We start from the raw sequence: 22,097 nt of genomic DNA on the forward strand, positions 1-22,097 counted from the left end.
GGCTCCACCCCTGGACTCTGGGATCATAACCCAAGCCAAAGGCAGATGCTTAACTGACTGAAGTATGCCTAGGTGGCCTTTTAAATATGAATAATAATAAAATAATAACTTACATGTGTTATTGGTGAAAAGTAAAACAAAAGGCAGAATATTTTTGGAGGTCAATTTGGTACCACCTATTTTCAAGGACACTTTCCATTTCAAGGAATTCACCCTATAAGTAATATAGTACAGGTTTCCCAAAAAAAAATTATGTACAAAGATAGTCTCTGCACTAATATTTTTTATACACTACAAAATAATCCAAATATCCATCAAAGGGGGATTGGTTAAGTTATATAAACATCATATAAACCACGTTATATAATTCTACATACATTGATATGGAAAGATAATCCACACGATGTTAAGTGAAAAGGCGGGTTAAATAATAGCCTGTACAATATTTGGCTATTTGTAAGAAAGGAAAAAACTGTTACCCAATCCCTTCTAGTTGTATATTCACCAAAAAAGACATCATTAATTTGTTTATAGGAAAGATCTCAGGTTCTGAGGATCCTCAAAGATACTTTTTCCTTCAAACAGATCAATATTTTTGTTAAAAAGCAAGCACCACTCTTAATAAAAACTTAACTAAGAAATAAAATACCCAAAGGTTAGTTTCTAATAAAAGAGAAGTGACAGACTAGAAGCAGTTAAATATAAACCTGGTAATCAGATTCTGAATGAATCAGAAATTTAGAAAATACTTAATATTAGATTGTGAATATAAAAAAGCATATCCTTAAGGAAAAACAGTCACAATTAAAGTTTGATGAACTAAAAAGTCATTTATCATTCTCTGTCCCATATTCTCTCCTCACATGAGAAGGGAGGTATAATTGTTACAAAATTACTATTCATTCTAAAATGTTTAGTTAGATTAAGCAAACCAGTTTTTCCACAGACACATCAAAACAAATCAGTAAAACTGGTTTTGAACACAAGGAAAAAGGATGGCTGTCATAGATCTACTTTAAGAAATGAAGTAAGCTTGTGATCATTATTTGTTCTAACAGAAAAAACAACACAGTTAAAAGCTTAGCTTCTAGACAGTGTTGCTCATAAACCAGAGAAATCATAGTCCTGTGTCCCACTGATTCTGAAGAGAATTTTTTCTCTAGATAAGCACCCCTGATGGCCTACCTGGCTAAAAATAAAGGTAACAAAATTAAAACTGAAAAATAATTGTAACAAACTTAAAAATAATTACTACTGGCTCTATATGCTTAAAATTAAGAAGAGACTGTTATCAAAATTAACCAGGGTAACAAGGATCACATAGGAAACAGCAGACTTTAATAGAAAGTTTCACCTTTTACTTGAATGAGGCTATAGTTTTACAGTTCTCCCCAGAAAATTAGGACATTTAATAGCTATTTAGAGACAAAGAACTTTGAATTGCATTATAAAAGGATAAGACTGTTTCACCAGAGAATTAATTTAATTTACTACATGAATCTGTTAATTAAAATATCCTATAATGTTAAGAAAAAATAGAATAAACCACAACTCCCAACACTTAAATCTTCAATAATGTACATAAAACTACAGGACAGCCTTGCTTTTAGCCTTTTCTACAACTCATAAATGTTTTTCGAGCACACTATTATTGAGTACTGCTCTAGGCACTGGAGCTCCAAGGCAAAGACAAGATCTCTGTTCTCATGGAGCTTCCATTCTACCATAAAATGAGATTCAAAGTGAACAGGAAGTGAAAGGCTTCTTGGAGGACAGGACATTTGAGTAACCTGAAGGACAGGAAAGAGATAGCCATATAACAATGTGGGAACAGAGCTTCCCAGGTAAAGACAATACAAAGTATAAGAGTACTGTAAAATTTTGTTTCATTTTATTTTACTTTATTTCAGAGAGGGTGAGAGAGATAGGGGGAGGGGGAGAGGGAGAGAGAATCTTAAGCAGGCTCCATGCCTGACCTGGGACTTGATCTCACAACCCCAAGATCATGATCTGAGATGAAATTAAGAGTTGGATGCTTAACTGAGCCACTCACGCACCCCAAATACTATAACAATTTTTAATGGGTTATCTCTAAATCAATTTAATAAAATGCATTATCTATGATTCCTATGTGCACTAGTTTGAAAACCACCAATTGAAAAAAAATCCCAAATGGGAAATAAATGGCATGAAATGATCAGGATAGGATTAAAATGAGAATAACATTGGGGTGCCCGGCTTGCTCAGTTGGTAGAGCATAAGACTCCTGATCTCAGGCTTGTGAGCTCAAGCCCCATATTAGGCATAGAGTTTACTTAAAAAAAAAAACAAAAACAATGAGAATAACATTAGCTCATGATAAGAATCAATTTATTGATGCTAACTATATTGTATATACTGTGCTAAATTATATAGTCTCATATTTAGGCTGAAGATATACTGTGAGATATCCACACCATTTAGAATTAACAATACTTAAACTAGCCTTGTGGTCAAAAATGGATGAATAGATAGAGATAGACTTGTCCTTAAATAATACAGAATTTAAAATACCAAGCTAGTATTTCCCTTACTAGACTTCAAAAAATGTTAAGACTCATAATATCTGAGGTTAGTAAGGGTAAGAGCAAAGGCATGCTCTCATTCAATGTAACTGTGCCATAAATTGGTTTAAACTTGTTTTGAATGCAAAATTGTCCCTAGCTACCAAAATTTATGATGTGCATATTCTATGTATTTGCTACACAAAGTCCCATACAATTGCACAAAATTTCATATAAAGATGTTCATTATGTATTGCTTATAGTAGCAAAAAAAAAAAAAAAAAAAAAAACCAAACCTGGAAGTAGTCCAAACATCCACCAATAAGGGATTAAATAAACCATGAAATATCTACAATGATGTGGTATATTATACAGCACTTAAAAAAGTAATGCTGTAGGGGTGCCTGGCTGGCTCAGTCAGTGGAGCATGTGACTCTTGATTTTGGGGTTGTGAGTTCAAGCCCCACTTTGGGGTTTGAACACAGAGATTACTTTAAAAAAATAAAATTCTTTAAAAAAAAAAAGTAATGGTGTAATTTTATTCACGCTGAAATGAAAAATGTCCAATTCACAACATAAAAGGGAAATATCATTTAATGATTTATGTGATTAAATTCTTTTTGTATTAAAAAAGTACACTTATAGGGGCGCCTGGGTGGCTCAGTGGGTTAAAGCCTCTGCCTTCGGCTCAGGTCATGATCTCAGGGTCCTGGGATGGAGCCCCGTATCGGGCTCTCTGCTCAGCAGGGAGCCTGCTTCCCCCTCTCTCCCTGCCTGCCTCTCTGCCTACTTGTGATTTCTGTCAAATAAATAAATAAAATCTTTAAAAAAAAAAAGTACACTTATAAATAATGTACAGAAACAAACATATTTGTATATACAGAGAAAATATCTTGAAGGATATATACTAGCTGTTACCGTGGTTTTTCTCTCTTATGGCTGGAACTGATGAGGAAGGAAAGAAGAGAAAGGGCAAAGAGAAGCCTTCTTTCAAAATTTCAAAACACCTGTGCTACTTTTTTTCCCAAACAGCAAATATGGATTACTTTAGAGAAAGTTTTAAAAATGTCTTTAAAGGGGTGCCTCGCTGGCTCAGCTGGGAGGAACATGTGATTCTTGATCTTGGGGTCATGAGTTCTATCCCCACATTGGGCACAGAGATTAGATACATAAAACTTTTTTTAAAAATGTGTTTAAAAAGTAAAAATAGATTTTGAGTTTATGTACAACTTGGATCTAGGATAATATCTTTCCAGGGCTCTTCCTATCAGGAAACCTAGAAATGGCCCCAAATATTGAACTACATATTATAACGACTTTCCTTAAAAAGAATTTCATTCTCATTACAATTAATAGAGGGCCATAATACAAAGCTAGTATATTTAGGGTATCTTTAAGCTATACTTCAGTGACATTCTATCATGTAAAATAAAGTCTAATGTGGTTTGCAAAGCCTTCCAGGATTGAGTCAACCCTAAGCTTCGACAAGTTTAATATTCATGTTACTTACCTGTAGTTCCTGTTAAAATATAGATTCGGATCCAGGAGTCTGTGATGAGCCTTTTCTAAAAGTTCTGCAGACCACACTCAGGAGCAAGGATCTAGTCCTGAACCACACCATTCCCCCACACATTAATTTAGTGAATTACCGCTCTTCCACACACACCATGTTCTTCATACCTCTGTCCTTTTTCTATCTTATTCTTTGTCAAAAATGGTTTTCCCCTCACCTCCACCACTTCAAAAACTTTTACTCTGTTACTATTTTAGTCCAAATGTCACAAATATTTCGGGCACATGGACATGCTACTTCTTTTGCATTCCAAGATCCCTAAGCAATATGTTCAACTCACCACATTTGTTATTTACATGTCCATCTCCCAATGAGACATTGACTTTAAGAGCAGAAAATATCTACTTTTAGTACATAGATATTCAATAAATGTTTTCTGAGTCCAAGTCATTAAGGTATCAATGCCACCATCTTTGAAATCATAGTGTCACAATCACTTTTATTCTGTAACATTTTCTTTGAAGGAATATTCAGCAAAAAATACTGCCAAATTATTGACAGTAATCTCTAAAGTATAAAACAACATTCATATTCAAAATTAAAGTAAAATATAATACTATTTGATGTTTATGTTAATGGGGGAAGATAGTCACATTAATTTCTCATTTTTTTTGGAGTTAAAAAGGACAAAACAAAGACTGTCCCCTTTAGTGATAGTCTTTTAAGTACCTGAAGCAAAATAAAAATGGCATCAAATTTCTAATTTACCTAACAGTCCTAATAAATTAGGACTTTTACTATATTTTAAAAATAAATGATAAAATAGTATCTTAGATCAAATGCATACACCCTCTCTTTATCACTCACCTTCCTCGTCTATCCATTTCATGGTGAAAAGCTGTTCATTGTCAAAGGAACACATATCTCGAACCTCACTGCAAAGGCCCTCGAAGGAGATTGAAGGTTCAAAATGTGTTATCATGATATCTCTGAAAAAGAAAAAGAGTTTTAAGTTTGAAGATAACTGAAACTAATGATGTTCTACATACTACTGAATGCCTGGCAATCTGAAGGACGTCAGATATTTTGTGAGTGTGTATCATTGCATTGCTTCCGGTAGACGATCTCTGTAAAGTAAAAAAAAAAAAAGAAGAAAAAAAGAAAAACCCATATCAATAATTTCAAAAATAAAAAGAGTAGAATGTTAACTAAATTGAATTTAAATTAAACATTTTAAAATAAAAAATAAAAATAGTGGATTTGTGAGAAACTTCAATTCAATCTCCCTCCTCCTTCAGGAAGCCCACCTTAACTGCTCTGACGGTCGTCCCACTTTGCTTTAATATTAGTTTTCAGGAGCACACTCTTCTGTGAGGCACTGCACTCCACAGATGAACAGCTCAGTTATTGATTAGTTTCTGCCTTATATATAATTGAAATCTGTTCTAATCGCTGACTCCAGATCTCCTCTCCCTAAGAAGTCTATCCTTCGTCTAAGAGATGGCTCTTCAATAACTGGACAAAGCTCTGTCATGTCCTCTTCCTCAGCCCCCACTTCCACAGATTAACCATCCATGAGACTGTCATCCATTCTTTGTATGGCATGATTTTTAGACTTCACACCTTCATTTTCACCTTTTCCCAAAGAACTCCCATTTGTCCCAATTGGTTTTATAATATGACTAATGTTTTAAGGTAGATATGCAGAAAACATAGGAATAGACATAAAAGTGTATTTATGTTTGTTTTAGTGTTAGATAAGCAACAGTATTCAAATAAATCTACCTAGCAGCTACTCACTGTGAAGCCTGAAATCGCAACAGGAGGCCTGGGGTTTCCTACAAGGAGCCACGAGAAGGCTCCCTATGATCTAGTCTAGGCCCAGTAGCCAGCCACAGTATCCTTTCAAATGTTAAGTCAGATAGCCTGAAAGACTCTAATTTAACAAACACTTACAAAGATCTCTAGGTGTCAAACTGTTCTAAGAGTTTTACAGAGTTAATACAGTTCACATCTTTCCTGTTTTAAACTCTTCAAATGTCTTTGTCTCTCATGCAGAGTAACAGTCCCTAGTAGGGTCTACCAGGCGCTGGCTACCTCTCCGACCAACCTCTTCTACTACTTCAACGGGTAAACCAATGTTTATAGTCTACCATCTACCCCAGCTAGAATATAAGTTTGATGAAAGTAGGGATTTTGTTTTGTTCATTATATTCCTAGTGGCCAACACAGTGCCTAGACCCAGTGCTTAGCACAGAATGGATTCTTTTCTTTTTTTTTTTTTTTTGAGATTTTATTTATTTATTTGACAGAGAGAGAGATCACAAGTAGGCAGAGAGGAAGGCAGAGAAAGGGGGAAGCAGGCTCCTTGCCAAGCAGAGAGTCCAATGCAGGGCTCAATCCCAGGACCCTGAGACCATGACCCAAGCTGAAGGCAGAGGCTTAACCTACTGAGCCACCCAGGTGCCCCACAGAATGTATTCTTGAGAAATATTCACGGAAGAAAGGAAGAACTGTGAACACACATGGGTAGCTTGAACACAGAGCACAGAGAAGGAAATAAGGAGTTTAGAATTTTAAGTCATCTGTAAAAAAGTTAAAAAAAACTATAGTCTTTAGGGGCTGTCAAAGGTAAGCAGAGAGCTGAGCATGGAAACTGACTGGCCTTTTCTTGAGAATCATTCTAAGCAACTCAGAACTTTCTGCCCCTGCCTCTGAGAACCCTCTTGCCTTGGCTTTCATAATACTATGCCACCCTGGTTCTCTGTCTGCTTTTCTGAACTCTAGTCTCTTTCGGTCGTCAATCACAAGATACTCTTTACACCCTCTCTCACATTCATCCTCTGTCACTCTTTCTTTCTCTCTAAACCTAATTCACATTCAGTGTTTTAACTACTATCTCTATGTAGTGGGTCTCTTAAATCTGTAATTCCAGCTCTCTGTGTGTGGTATTTAAGTTTTTTAATAATCTGGTTCTATTCTCAAATTGAACCCATCCCCAACACATATACTCTACGACAGACATCTGGTTTACTCATGACCTTCACACAGAAGACCTTGATGATCCAAGTTTTAATTCTGACCTTTCCTCAGTTCAAGGCCCAGTTTATATGGGGAGGTGGGGATCAATTCTTTAACTGGTATTTCAACATGAACTTCCATTAAACCTTTTTCAACCACACAAGCCCAATGGTCTACATTTCTAAACCTGTCCAACATGTATCCTATGTTCCATCTTCTGTTATTTAACTCATACACTGGTGACACATCCTCAACTAAATCGTACACAACTGGAAGATAAGAATTCTCATACTGTTTCACAGATTCACATAACTATTAACATCATAAGGACTTAAACGTTTCTTAACGGACTGTAGAAGAAATACTCTCTAGGAGAAAACCATCTTCCAGAAAACACACTTTTGACAGGGTACTATCCCGGTTTATGTTTCCTTTGCTATAAGCATTCATAGAATACTGAATGTGGTCCAGGTATCTAAACAAACTGTATCTTATATGACATTCACAATAACTGTCAAACTAGACAGACTAAACCTATTTTACAGATTTAAAAAGCAAAGCACAAAGGAATATTTGCCAGTCTCTCCCAGTTAAAATATAGACTATGGGGGCACCTGGGTGGCTCAGTGGGTTAAAGCCTCTGCTTTCAGCTCAGGTCATGGTCCCAGGGTCCTGGATCGAGCTCCACATCTGGCTCTCTGCTCGGCGGGGAGTCTGCTTCTCTTTCTGCCTACCTCTCTGCCTACTTGTGATCTCTGTCAGATAAATAAAATCTTTAAAAAAAAATAGAATATGAATTCAAATCCAAATCTAATGACACCTGGGGTGGACACTGTGCTCTGACCCATCCCCTCCCCAACTAACCTTTTAAAAGCAACACACAAAAGCAACAAATGCCTCTGGTTTAATATGGCAGAGGGAACACACATCTGTATCTCTTCATTCGAAGGGACCATGGAACTTCAGAAAACTGAAATGGCGGGGCGCCTGGGTGGCTCAGTGGGTTAAAACCTCTGCCTTCAGCTTGGGTCATGATTCCAGTGTCCTGGGATAGAGCCCCGCATTGGGCTCTCTGCTCAGCAGGGAGCCTGCTTCCTCTTCACTCTGCCTGCTTCTCTGCCTACTTGTGATCTCTGTTAAATAAATAAATAAAATCTTTAAAAAAAGAAAGAGAGAGAAGAAAACTGAAATGCCAAATTATCTAAGTCTTAGAAGTCAGAAAAGGCACCAGCAGTGGACCAGAAAGTAAAAATCCCAGATGACTGAAAACAGATGAAATAAAAGTGGTGAAGAAAACGTACCAGCCCCAAACAACAAAGTTAAGAGGAACCTTTAAAAGAGAAAAGTTTTATTTATGCAAGATTACTTTTCCTTCTTTAAGCATCTGATCATACTACTTGGCTCTTTAAGTACTTAATACCTACATAAGCATTCATTTTAAATTTGTTTTGTTTTGTTTTTAAAAGATTTTATTTATTTATTTGAGAGAGAGAGAGCACACGTGCGTGCACCAGTTGGGGGTAGGGAGCAACAAAGGGAAAGGGACAATCAGACTCCCTGCTGAGTGTGGGAGTCCAATGCAGGGCTTGATTCCAGGACCTGGAGGATCATGATCTGAGCTGAAGTCAGATGTTTAACCAACTGAACCAGCCAGTTGCACCAGACTTTATTTTTGAGTAGTCTCTACACCCAACATGGGGCTTAAACTCACAACCCCAAGATCAAGGTCACACACTCCACCAACTAAGCCAGTTCGGCAACTCATAAATGCTTTTAACAATTGCTTTAAACTGGGCGCCTGGGTGGCTCAGTGGGTTAAGCCGCTGCCTTCGGCTCAGGTCATGATCTCAGGGTCCTGGGATTGAGTCCCGCATCGGGCTCTCTGCTCAGCAGGGAGCCTGCTTCCTCCTCTCTCTCTGCCTGCCTCTCTGCCTACTTGTGATCTCTCTCTGTCAAATAAATAAATAAAATCTTAAAAAAAAAAAAAAAAACAATTGCTTTAAACAGAAATTTGTAAGTTAAAGAAGAGAACAATGTTACAAACTTTTAGAATGTAAAAATTTCTAAGAAAAATCAAGATGTGGAGAAATTTTATTTTCAAAATGTTTCTTAGTAGAGAGTCAATACTCTATCTAAAATTAATAATTTAAAAATAAAAACAGGGAACAAGAAAAATCCAAATGGGGGCACCTGGGTGGCTCAGTCAGTTAAGTGTCTGCCTTTGGCTCATGTCATGATCCCCAGGGTCCTAGGACTGAGTCCCACAAGGGGCTCCCTACTGAGCAAGGAGTTTGCTTCTTCCTCTCCCTCTGCCCCTCTCCCCATTCGTTCTTTCTCTCTAATAAATAAATAAAATCTTAAAAAAAAAAAGAAAGAAAAAGAAAAACCAAATAACCCAAATAAAAGATGGGCAAAGGACTTGAACCGACATTTCTCCAAAATGATATACAAACAGCCGACAAGCTTATGAAAAGATGTTCAGCATAGCTAAACATTAGGGAGATACAAATCAAAACCATAATGAAATATCACCTCACACTCATTAGGATAACTACTATCAAAAAAACAAAACAAAACAAAACAGAATAACAAGTGTTGACAAAGATGTGGAGAAACAGAAGCCCTGTGCACTGTTGGTGGGAATGTAAAACAGTGCAGCAGTTATAAGAAACAGTATGGAGGGTCCTCAAAAAATTAAAAACAGAATTTCCACTTGATCCTGTAATTCCACTTCTGGGTACAGGTCCAAGAGAACAGGACATAGGGACTCCAACAGGTATTTGTACACCCATGTTCATAGTGGCATTACTTTCAATAGCCAAAAGATGGAAGCAACCCAAGTGTCCATTAAAAGAGAAATGGATAAACAAAATGTGATCTATAAACACAAAGGAATATTATTTAGTCTTCAAGGAAATTCTGGGACACCGGGCTGGAGCAGTCAGCGGAGCATGTGGCTCTTGATCTCAGGGTCCCGAGTTAGAGCCCCATATTGGGTGCAGAGATTACTTGAATGAATGAATGAATGAACAAACAAATGAATGACTGAATATAAGGACATTCTGACATATGCATGAATCTTGAAGACATTATGTTAAGCGAAATAGGCCAGTCATAAAAAGACAAATACTGTGTGAATCCACTCAATTGGAACAGTGGTTCCCAGGGGGTGGGGGTGCGTGGAAATGGGGAATTATTCAATAGGTACAGTTTCAGTTTTACAAAATGAAAAAGTTCTAGAGATTGGTTACACAACAATGTGAATATAGTTAACACTACTGAATTGTACACTTAAAAATGGTTAAGATGTAAATTAAGTGGTTTTTTTTTAACCACAATTAAAAAGAAAAGCAGAAGAAGGTACATTATTTAAGTTACAAACATAACGATTAGAAGAACTAAAAACCAGGAGAGACAGTGACAAAGAAGTACTAAATTCCTCATCTTTCATATTGAACAACGGATATAATAAAACAAAACAAAATTTTCAAGATTTTTTTTTTAATTTATTTTTTTGAGAGAGCGAGCATGGGGAGTGGGAAAGGGACAGGAGAGGAAAGATTCGTCAGCAGGTTCCATACCCAGCATGGAGGCCAACACTGGCTTATCTCAGGACCCTGAGATTGTAACCTGAGCTAAAATCAAGAGTCATATGCCTAACCGACTGATTCACCCAGGCACCTCAAAACAAAACAAAATTTTAAAAGTAGTTAACTCTGGGTAGTGGAACTGGGGAATGGGGAGAGATCAGAGATGGAAAGAAGATGTGCTTTGTACTTAGACTCTTCTGAATGGTATAGATAATCATTAATTTCTCTACCATATAAAGGTATGATTTTATTATAAAATTTGCTTTCTAGTAAAAAATATAAACAAAATATTTTTAAAATTTTTAAAATGACTATTATTAATAAAATTGTTTTAAATATTTTAAAATTTTATTTTTAAAAAAGAAAATAAAAATAGAAAATAGTTCCTTCTTCTAACAACATTATTAAGAGATATGCTAACCTTAAAACAACTTTGGGGGGGGGGTTGTTCAATTTTATTTATTTTTAATATTATTTTTTTTCTTCCAAGCTTTTATTTAAATTCAAGTTAGTTAACATATAGTGTAGTATTGGTTTCAGGAGTAGAACTTCGGGATTCATCACTTCAACACCTCATGCTCATCACAAGCACCCTCCTTAATACCCATCACCCACTTTGCCCATTCCCCCCACCTCCCCAGCAATTTTTCTTTCAAAATACCCTCAAGGTCATTAGTATAAGGGAGTAAAAGTTGAAAGAATGTATTTTAGAATTAAATAAGTAAAGGCTCCTGTAGACTTTCTCTGGCAAAGAACAAGTATGGCATTGTATTTTTTGAAGGCAAGGGAAAAAAACTAGTATCAGATATGATCAAAATGTGACTTCCTTATTAAGGTCCACATGAACTTAAAATTAACACATATGTAAGCATGTCTGTAAACAATAGGGATTTTTAAGGAATCTTATTTTGCAAGAGCTAAAAAATATTTATCAGAATATTTTTTAAATAATCCTTAAAAAACATAAGTACAAACATCCTAAAGAGACTCAGTGAAGGAGTCATGCTTTATCAACTGCCACTCCTTAAGTTCCAGGAACTAAAACATTTAAGGGAGTTTTATATAAACACTTCTCTAAGTAATTGAAAAAGCACCATGTTCATACCCTCTGCAAACACCAGATCCTTATTATAGCCCTAAAGCTAAAAATGAGCTACAAAATAAAGATATTACTTTCTAAAGGTATAAAACAAATTATGCATGAAAGATTTTTTTTTCTGGTTTTAACTTCAGTGTTAGCATAAATTATCTTACCACTGGTCTTCGACAGAATATAGTCTACTTCACCACAAAAATTCCCAAAATGGCAAATTTAGATATAGTTTTAGCTGAATTTTTAAAAAAGAAAAAAAAGGCAGTCTTAATTTTGCTACTGGGCTTCAGAAGACGAACTGCTTTAAGCATTCATTATGTTCCATGTTCTAAAATATAGAATCTAAAGTTTTTCCGTAGGACTAATTGCTTTTAAAAATAAACCTGAAAAAAAAAAAAGCAACCACCAGTTCAGTCCTTCTGCTATCTCAAAATAAGCTTTTCTCCAAAATTAAATGTAGTATAAAGAGAAAAAAGTCTTATTTGTAATCACTGATATAATAGATTTAGGCAGAATTATCCATGGATGGTAAAATCACTGGGTTAAAAGTTCTGAGGAAAGAGAATATTCATACAATCTCATAGTACCATTCCTCAAATTAATTTATTCATAAAAAGTCATAAAGCAACTGCCATTTTTAAATGATCATGATGATAAATAGGGCCCTGACTGGTGCAGTTGGTTTAGTGTCCAACTCTTACTTTCAGCTCAGGGTCATGGTCTCAGGGTCATGAGATTGAGGTGACCCCCGCCGCCCCCAGGCTCTGAGCTCAGGGAGGAGTCTGCTGGAATTTCTTTTTCCCTCTACCTCTGCCCCTCCCTGTGCTTGCTCACTCTCTCTGTGCTCTCTCACTCTCTCTCAAGTGAATTAAAAATCTTAAAAAAGAAAACTGGCTCAAAAAGAACTGTGAAATAAGACTTTGACAAAAAAGCAAAAAAGTGATTTTAAAAAGCCCCATCCATATAGTAAAAGGAAAAAAAAATTCTCTGAAGGGTTAAGACTCAGCTTTGTGCTGTGGCTTACTAAGCCTCAACATTACCATCCATACAATGAAGATAATAGTATCTGCCTCTGGATATTGCCGGGAAGATTAATTAAAAATGATGGGGAAACACTCAACATAGTTCTTGGAACAACTGGATACACTATAAAGATTAGTTTCTATGCCTTTTAGCATTCCTCATAGAGGGGGAAAGGAGACTGGGCATCTTTGGAGATAATTTGTGAGATTTTTCTAACTATTGATAATACTTCATTAAGGTAAGAGATCACTGCTGGGGTGCCCAGGTGACTTAGTCAAGCGTCCAACTGTTGATTTTGGCTCAGATCATGATCTCAGAGGGGTGAGATGGAGTCCTACATTAAGCTGGGCATGGACCTTGCTTGAGATTTTCTCTCCCTCTCTCTCCCTCTACCCCTCCCCGCTCCCCCTTTCCCTCTCTTTAAAAAAAAAAAAAAAAAAGATAAAAGATCTCGCTAAAATTCAACACTGTCTAGAAAACCTAGCCAAATAGTTAAGATAAGAAAAATAAGTGAGATATATAGTAAAGAAAAATAAGTGAGATATATATTAAAGAGGCAAAATTGTTATTTGCAGATTATATTATCTAGCTATAAATTCCAAGTTAACTAAGAAATTATTAGAATTAAGGTGACCAGTTAAACTTAAATATTCAAAAATAGATGATATATCATAAGCCCCTGAAAACAAAATATTCCATTCACAAAAAGAACAAAATTATAAAACAATTAAGAATTTAACAGGAAATGTGTAAAATCTAAGGGATAGAAACCTTAGTGAAAAAAAAAAATCAATAAATAGGTATTATACCTCATAGTTAAAAGGCAAAGCTCTATATTATAAAACTATCAGTTCTCACATTAACCTATAAATTCAAAGCAATTCCAAATCAAAATACCAGTAAGATTTTTTCTTTCCTGGGGACACCTGGGTGGCTCAGTCTCTTAAGCGTCTGACTCTTTCAGGTCAGGTCATGATCTCATGGTCCTACAATCGAGTCCTGCATCAGGCCCCAGGCACAAATGGAAGTCTGCTTGTCCCTCTTCCTCTGCTCTTCCCCCTGCTCACTCTTTCTCTCTGGAATAAATAAGTAAAATCTTTAAAAAATAAATAAATAAATAAAGTAAAATTAAAAAAAAAAAAATAAAAGATTTTTTTCCGGAACCTAGAAAAACCTTCAAAAACTACTCTGGAAGAGAAAATAAATATACAAGAACAGCCAAGAAAATGTGGAAATAGAAAATTAATGAAATGACTTTTCCATAGCATATATCAAAACTAACTACAATAATTAAACCAATGGCGGTATGTGCAAAAATATATTTCTCCCCAAAATCAGTGAAAAAGGGCCGCCTGGGTGGCTCAAGTTGGTTGAGTGTATGTCTGCCTTCGGCTGAGGTCATGATCACATGGACGTGGGATAGAGTCCTGCATCTGATTCCCTACTCAGCAGAGAATCTAATTCTCCCTCTCTCTCTTCCTCTGCCTCTCCCTCTGCTCATGTTCACTCTCTCTCTCTCTCTCTCAAATAAACAAAATCTTTTTAAAAAAAAATCAATGAAACAGAATAGAAAGTACTTAAGTTCATCTGAGAAATTTAGTGTGGAATAAAGTTGTCCTTCAGCCCAGTGGTTAAAGAACCTATTCAGTAACAATATTAGAATACACTTTTTTAAAAAAATTAAGTCGTATCAGTACATCACAAACAACTAAACCCCCAAATATCAGATTGATTGAAAAGATAATCGCTTGAAAAACTGCGTAATTAGTATACAAAAAATATTTTTAGATGGGAAATACACATACCTAAGAGAACCCAGAAGCCAAAAAGGGGAAGAAAAAAAAAAAAAAGAAAGAAAGAAACAGATGGATTTGATTAAATTAAAGTGAAAAACTCCAGACAAACAGGTTAGAGAAATGCTGGCAACTTTTTTAACAGACAAAATGTCAATGCCCCTTCAAATAAATTAAAAAAAAAAAAAAAAAAAAAAAGACAGAATCCAAGAGAAAAACTGGGCAAAAGACATGAATAAACAAGCTGCAGAACTACAAATGATCAGTAATGTATAAAAAGATAGCTATAAAAAAAGTTAGCATTTGTTGCCTATTGGGAAAATTTTTATTTATTTTCTTAAGATTTCATTTATTTGAGAGAGAGAGAGCGGGCGAGCGCGCGCACACGCAGGAGCAGGGGGAGGAGCAGAGGGAGAGTGAGAAGCAGACTCCCAGCTGAGCAGGGAGCCCAGTGGAGGGCTTGATCCCAGGACCCTGGGATCAGGACCTGAGCTGAAGGCAGACACTGAACTGATTGAGCCACCCAGGCGCCCCCCACTGGGAAAAACTTTAAAGACCAATAATGTGCAGTTGGGAACACAAGGAAAATACTTCATTTGTACACTGTTGTTTGGAACGTAAATTGGTAGGTGTTTGGAAGACAATTATCAAGTTTTAAAATAGGCAAATTTTGGACCACGTTTGCAAGAATATATATTAAATAAAAAGGATGTTCCTTCAGCATAATTTGAAATACTGATTTAATGAAGGTAATTTTTTATGCTCATCAATCAGGAAAAAGATTAAATTATGGTATAACAATACTATAAAACACTATACATCGATTATAAAGTAAGCAGTTTGCTCTCTATATATGTCTCTAGTTATCCCTGCCTACCTTCACATGGAAAGATGATCATGAATGAAAACAAATCAAGTTGCAGAAACATGTGTAGAAATACAAATCTGTTTACTTGAAAAATAAAAGGGTTTGTGTGCACACAATATCTATACTTAAAGACATTAATATGATGCAGAATATCCCAACTATTAACAATGGATACCATTAGGAAGTGGGGGTGAGAGGGTAGAAGGGGAACTTTCCACTTTAGGTATGTCTGTATTGTTAAAATTTAGTTTTAGTCCTTTGCCTTTGTCATCTACGTTTGGTAACTGTTCACATTTTTGTTTCTATCATCATTCTCAGCCACATTCTTACATAGGTAAGCTGCCAGGTACAGGGCTTGGGACATACAGCAGGCACACAATAAATGACACTTCAGTTAATTCTAGGCATTTCCACCTGGATGCCTGCAAAGATGAAGAACTCAAAATTCAGTTACTTGTTCCACATAATGAATTACCTCCTCTCACTAATCTTTTCCTCCTTTATTCCCTAGTCTCTCTCAAATAAGAAACCTATTGTTGTCAGAATCCCTCTTTTCCCCACAGGCAATCAATGCATAATTCATATTGATTCTACCCCTAAAATCACTGTTCAATCCATATCCTCTTCTCCCCCTCTGATTCTCTCAGCTGGACTACTTCCAAAGCCTCCAAATTAGTCTTCATCCACTGCTAATTCATCACCCATACTGGTTCTAAGAGTGAACCTTCTAAGATGAAAATCTAAGCATGAATCTGTCTTACTTAAAACCCTCACCAAATGAAAAAAAGTCCGAAGCCCAAAGTATGATATTCGAGAATCTTCATGAGTAGTGCTTGTGAACCTCTTCTTAGCCTCACTTCTTATCAGTGCCCACTTCACACTTTATGTCCTAATAAGGAATGACTATGGGACTAACAACTAAACTGATCTGAATTCCCCAAACATACCACGCAGTTGTGCAATGCCTGGAATGACCCTCACCCCACATCTTCATCAACCAGGCAAACCTATTTATCCTTTAAAAGCCTCAAACACTTCATCCTCTAGAAGGATCCATCCCCAATATCCATCCCTGCAAGGACCTTACACATAAACACATACACACTCCTTTATTAACTCTTTTATGTCTGTCCTCCTAAAAGTTCCTCAGTCCCTTGAGGGCAGAGCCTTAGATTAGCCACCTCTACACCCTCTGTCCACCCTAGCACCATGTGCCTACCTTAGAGTAGGCAGCAGGTATTCAACAATATTTATTAAAGTGAGTTTAAACACACTTTAGGTAATACGTGAAATCCTAAGCAAGACTGGAATTTTAAAAATTCAGGTTTTCACTATGCTCACTTCAACCATTAAAAAAAACCCAAACACTCAAGTTACCTTAACAAGAGGGTTGGGAGTTGTACTAGAAAGCTCTCATGGACCTCCAGGAAGAATTTTTTCACAGAAAGCTGCCTCTTCCTCTGCTTTCTCAGACCTGACGTTTGTACCTGGTTGGTGCTGGCCTCACTAGCCTCTCCCTTAACTCTGCAGCTCCAGTCTTCACTGCTACCAAGCAATTTATCTCTGTATTATCTGATTCAAATTTCTGAGAGAGCTATTTTGGTTTTTGGCACCAGGCCACCAAGTCATTTCTCCTCTGATAAAGCTATGAGGAGTTGTCCTGTGGTTAGGTGCCATGCCAGAAGCTCCACGACTAATAACTAACATTCCCCCAACTCCCAATTCAATATACTCTTTGTATTTCCTTAGAACATTCTAGAGATATGCCTTATATTGCTAGAATTATTTTGCAATACTTTTAAAAACAAGTCTTGCCAAGACTTGTTCACAAAAAAATCTTGCATACTTCTTCACTGAACCAGCTATACAATCCAAATACACAAGGAGTTAATCTCCTATTTGTAGATGCGCACAAAAAGAATACTCTAGAATGTTATAACCGTTCAATGGCAGTGGGTTTAAAAAGCATTTTTACAATCTTTCTGCAAAATTTCCCATACATTTATAATGTAAAATGAAATGAGTAGTCCAGACATTTCCTTGTTAAACTCTATCCCATAATATCAAGTAACTTTAATATAAGGATAAGCACATACAATAGCAATTTATCACTAACCAACAAAACCTGTTTCTCTTCCTCCTAACACTACTAGGTAATGATTGAAGAAGGAAGGCTACTCACTGACAAACTCCCATGTCAAGGAAAGAAGGGTGTATAGGCTGTGACACAGTCAGATTTTTTTTTTTTTTGAAGACTGATTTATTTATTTTAGAGAGAAAGCTTGAGTGCGTGCTGGGGGAGAGGCAGAGGGACAGGAAGAGAGAATATCAAGCAGGCTCCCTACTGAGCAAAGAGCCCCACACTGGGCTCAATCTCATCACCCCAAAATCACGACCTGAGCCAAAATCAAGAGTCAGACAACTGACCAACTGAGCAATCCAGGCACCCCAAACCAGTCGGATTCTCAATGCTATTAATCTGCTGCTTAAAAACTAGAAAAAATCTAATTAAATCTGTTACATCTAGAGGGATGTCACATTTGCACTAAGAACAAATTTAACTGAATGAGAGAACACTATACACGTCTTTGAAAGGAGAAGGCAATTGATTCACTAAAAAATTCTGGCTATTCCAAGATTCATGTTCATTGGAAAGAAATACTGTTACAAGGGGATAGGAGAAAACTTTCCAATAATAGCCTTTCATAAGATCTGAAAGAATAGCAACTTTTTTCAAATGCACATTATCCTTACATTTCTTGATACAAAAGAAGAATTTTCTATTTTAAAATCAGGTAGGTGTTCTAGTTAGCCTACCTGTTTATTAGCTACCCTCACTGGTGACTCATTTTAGTTTCATCTGTAGTAATGAGCAGCTGACTATGTAATATCAAAACCACCAGTTTAGACTATTGTTAATAAACATATAATCTTAACAGATCTAATTTCAGGGGACAGAAATTGGTACAATTTAGAGAGTGCTGATGTTGTCTTTAAATGAGGATTGAAATGAAGGCACTGTTAGAAAGCTTTCAATGAATAAAAAGCAATAAAGGGCAAGGGATTGATTCTTTCATTCTTTAACAAAAATTCATAGATTTTTTTTTTAAAGATTTTATTTATTTATTTGACAGAGAGAGACACAGCAAGAGAGAGAACACAAGCAGGGGAGTGGGAGAGGGAGAAGCAGGCTTCCTGCTAGGCAGAGAGCGCGATGCTGGGCTGAATCCCAGGACCCTGGGATCATGACTGAGCCGAAGCCAGATGCCCAAATTCATAGATTTTAAAAAATAAAATGTTAACTTGAATGTTTTGGAGAAATTTTAGTCAGGCACTTAAAGGGTTATATGTTCTTTTTTATTGTCTTTTATAAAAATAATTGTAGCAATAAGCCAAGACAATATGACACCTACATTCCTGAAATATAACAGACTTTGATTTCTTTCCAAAGGAGAAGTTTATGGTAATTTTAATTTACTAACTAGGCCTATTTCCATTTGTCAAACCAGTAAAAATGGGGGGGGGGGGCTAAATTTCTTCCTCTTCATAGTTAAAATCATTGGAAACTATTTAAATTTAATAAGACAAGAATTTATATTGTTTAGGGGCACCTGGGTGGCTCAGTGGGTTAAAGCCTCTGCCTTCGGCTCAGGTCATGATCCCAGGGTTCTGGGATCGAGCCCCGCATCGGGCTCTCTGCTTGGCAGGGAGCCTGCTTCCTCCTCTCTCTCTGCCTGCCTCTCTGCCTACTTGTGATCTCTGTCAAACAAATAAATAAAATCTTAAAAAAAAAAAGAATTTATATTGTTTAAAGTCATAAATGTAAACCAAAGAACTGAAAATAATAGTTTAACAATCAAAAATTGAGAAGCACCAACCAGGAGAAGGGCAAACAAAAGGCAGTGTTCACCCAATTTCTAATCTTTGAGAGGATGGGATTAAAAGGTACTATCTAAAGTTGAATCATGAAACAGCAGTATAACTTTTAAAGTAATAAAGTCAACTGCCAGAAGAACAGAAATAAACTGTTAACAGCATACCTCTGGAAGTTGGGACAATGGGATTAAAGTCACTTATTTTATACCTCTGTACAATTTTCATATTCCTACCATGTGAGTATATTCATTTAATCCAGTTTTTTAAAATGTCTATAATGAGACACCCTAAAAAAAAAAAACCAAACACCTACTATATATTTCATTCTCTAGGCCTAATAACTCATGGACTGTCAACTTTGTAAAATGGAAAGTGAGGTGACTCTCTGGGTGGCTCAGCCGGTTGTGTCTGCCTTCAGCTCAGGTCAAGTGTCTGCCTTCAGCTCAGGTCGTGGTCCCAGGATCCCAGAATTGAGTCCCAAGTCCTGCTCCCAGCTCAGTGGGGAGCCTCCTTCTCCCTCTCCCTCTACTGTCCCCCTGCTTGTGCTCTCTCACTGTCAAATAAAATCTTACTTAAGAAAAAAGCCTATATGACCAGTCACTATTCTAAAAAAAAAAAAAAAAAAAGTAAAGTGAAATACCTCATCTATCAAGTTAAAGGTAAGATAAAGGAAGCAAAAACTTTTTTCCCCCACATTGCAAAGTTCATAGCTGACCATATTCAAGTCAAAACAGCTCTTGGGACCACTACAAACTTTTAAAAAACAGGCACACACACTTCTAGGTATTGTTTTAAACTGAAGACCTCCTTGATCAATTTAAGCAAAAACACTGATACTGTCCAAAATAATTCTTGTAAACTACAGCTGAATACAGTCAACCTAATAAACAAGAAGTCAGAGGCTACATGGCAGCAAGAGAACTAGTAAGTCGTTATATCAAACCAATAACACATTTTAGGGCTTCCATTTCCTTTGAAATCAAAACAAGAGAGGCTTTTTTTTTTTTTTTTTTTTTAAAGTTTGCTATCTTCACTGATCCCCTCCGGAATGTAAAAGTATGCATTGCAGTTTCAACCTCCTAGTGCTTGAGTTTTTTTTAAGCAATTTACTTCTGCTTGGACAAACAATCAGACAGGCCAAAGCCACTGGGTTTTCTGTTAACCCTTAACTTCAAATCTTCATGTTCACACTAACATTTCACCTCTCTAAAGCTACTAAATATAATTATCTCGTATTTCAAACCACAACTGAATTCAAGAGAAGGGGGATATGTCCATCAGGTCACTGATTATACACTATGATTTAATACAACCATACTAGGACTGGGTTATTACTGGTGTAAGCACAGGAGTTGTAACAGGTAATAATATGCGTAAAGATCACAGATTTTAAAACTATGCCTTGGTTCATCTTCTCTCCTTGCAGTATCTCCCCCCATCAATGGTCCTTGAAGCAACACTGACAAAGAAGCATTCACAGTTTTAATTTACACATATACAGCTTAATCTCGGGGAGACATAAGTACCTAATGCACATCCCTAAAAACCATCAATTTTACTCTTAAATAGTAACTCCTATGTCTAATACACAGGCAGCCTGACCACAGTCCGGATACACTTTGTGAACAGTTCTAGGCGAGGAAGGTAAACCTGACTTAGAGAACCAGAGGCTTTAGGCCTTCTGGTAATCCAAAGAACCAGCAAACTAAAGCGGTCCTGTCTTTCAAGCCTAGAGCAAACTTAGTTCACTGAGGCATCACTCGGAATCAAATCGCAACCCCAAACACATTCAGACTTCATGACGTAAAGCCCTTGTAAATCTCTTAGTAGGCGAGTCTCTCTCGAACCCACCAGGTGGACCTGCTCCATTCCAAGACTCCTCCCTCGGACCCTAGTCCGGAGCCATCAGCCGCGCGACTCCCGGGCGCCCTGAAACACACCTTGGGGTGCCCCAACGCAGCGCCCCATGGTCCTCCCCCGACCACTTGGTCACCCATCCTGCGTCCCTAGAGGCTCCCGCCCGGACCCATTCGCCCACATCTCCAGCCCCTCACCCTCCCCGCCTCCAGTCCAAGTGGAGCGGGCCTTTCCCCTCCCTTCCCACCCCCACCCCTACTCTGAGACACTCACCCGCGATAGTAGGCTTTCACCCGGACCTGGTGGGAATGGTCCCCGCTGCCGCCGCCTGCGATCGGGTGAGACATGGTACTGCTGTCCCTCTGGGTCGGCATCTCCTTACTCCCCCGCCTCAACGCGGGAGGCCGAGGGTGCGGGGGGCGCGCCGGGCGCCGTGGGGGGACTCCGCTGCCCGAGCCTCTTCCAGAGGCGCGGCTGCCGCTTGCTTACCTGTCCACTCCGCCCGCGGCGCGGACCCAAGGGTCGCCTCGCCGGGGCAGCCGGAACCGCGCGGCTCCTCCCGCCGCCCGGGCCCAGCACGCCTCCCCACTCCGGTCCCTCCCACCTCGCTCGCTCCAAAGGCCCACATTCCGGGGGAGGGCGGGCGCAACCATCGATACATCTCAAGGAGCCTCACCGCCCGGCTGCACCATTCTTACGGGGGCTAGGAAAAGGGGGAGAGAGGATGGGAGACGCAGCCTGTCACATCACACGGGCCGGAAGGGAGAACTTCTTGGGAGCTGTGACTGAGAGAATGCCAAAGTTCTCCCTACAAAGCCCCCTTCCTGCAGGGAAAACATTAGGGGACAAGACGGCAGCATCTCACCCCGGTTTCCCAACTTGGTTGCGTCCGCGGTCAGCCGACTGGGGACTGGGATAGA

General features: G+C 37.8%; 1 protein-coding gene across 1 annotated transcript in view; it reads right to left on the bottom strand.

Moving 5' to 3' along the window:
• LOC116863056 (protein kinase C iota type-like) overlaps nt 1-21,853 on the bottom strand; it is a 44,265-nt gene extending 22,412 nt beyond the window's left edge. The window contains exons 1-3 of the mRNA XM_032850555.1: nt 21,667-21,853; nt 21,451-21,505; nt 4,924-5,045 (exon numbers count right to left, since the gene is read on the bottom strand). Of these exons, the coding sequence (XP_032706446.1) occupies nt 4,924-5,045; nt 21,451-21,505; nt 21,667-21,838 (349 nt within the window). The 5' untranslated portion in view covers nt 21,839-21,853. The remainder of the gene's footprint in view (nt 1-4,923; nt 5,046-21,450; nt 21,506-21,666) is intronic.
• Nucleotides 21,854-22,097: the final 244 nt, after the last annotated feature.

This window comes from Lontra canadensis, unplaced genomic scaffold (genome assembly GCF_010015895.1).
Source record: "Lontra canadensis isolate GAN:19392208 unplaced genomic scaffold, GSC_riverotter_1.0 scaffold495, whole genome shotgun sequence".
NCBI classification, from domain to species: Eukaryota; Metazoa; Chordata; class Mammalia; order Carnivora; family Mustelidae; genus Lontra; species Lontra canadensis.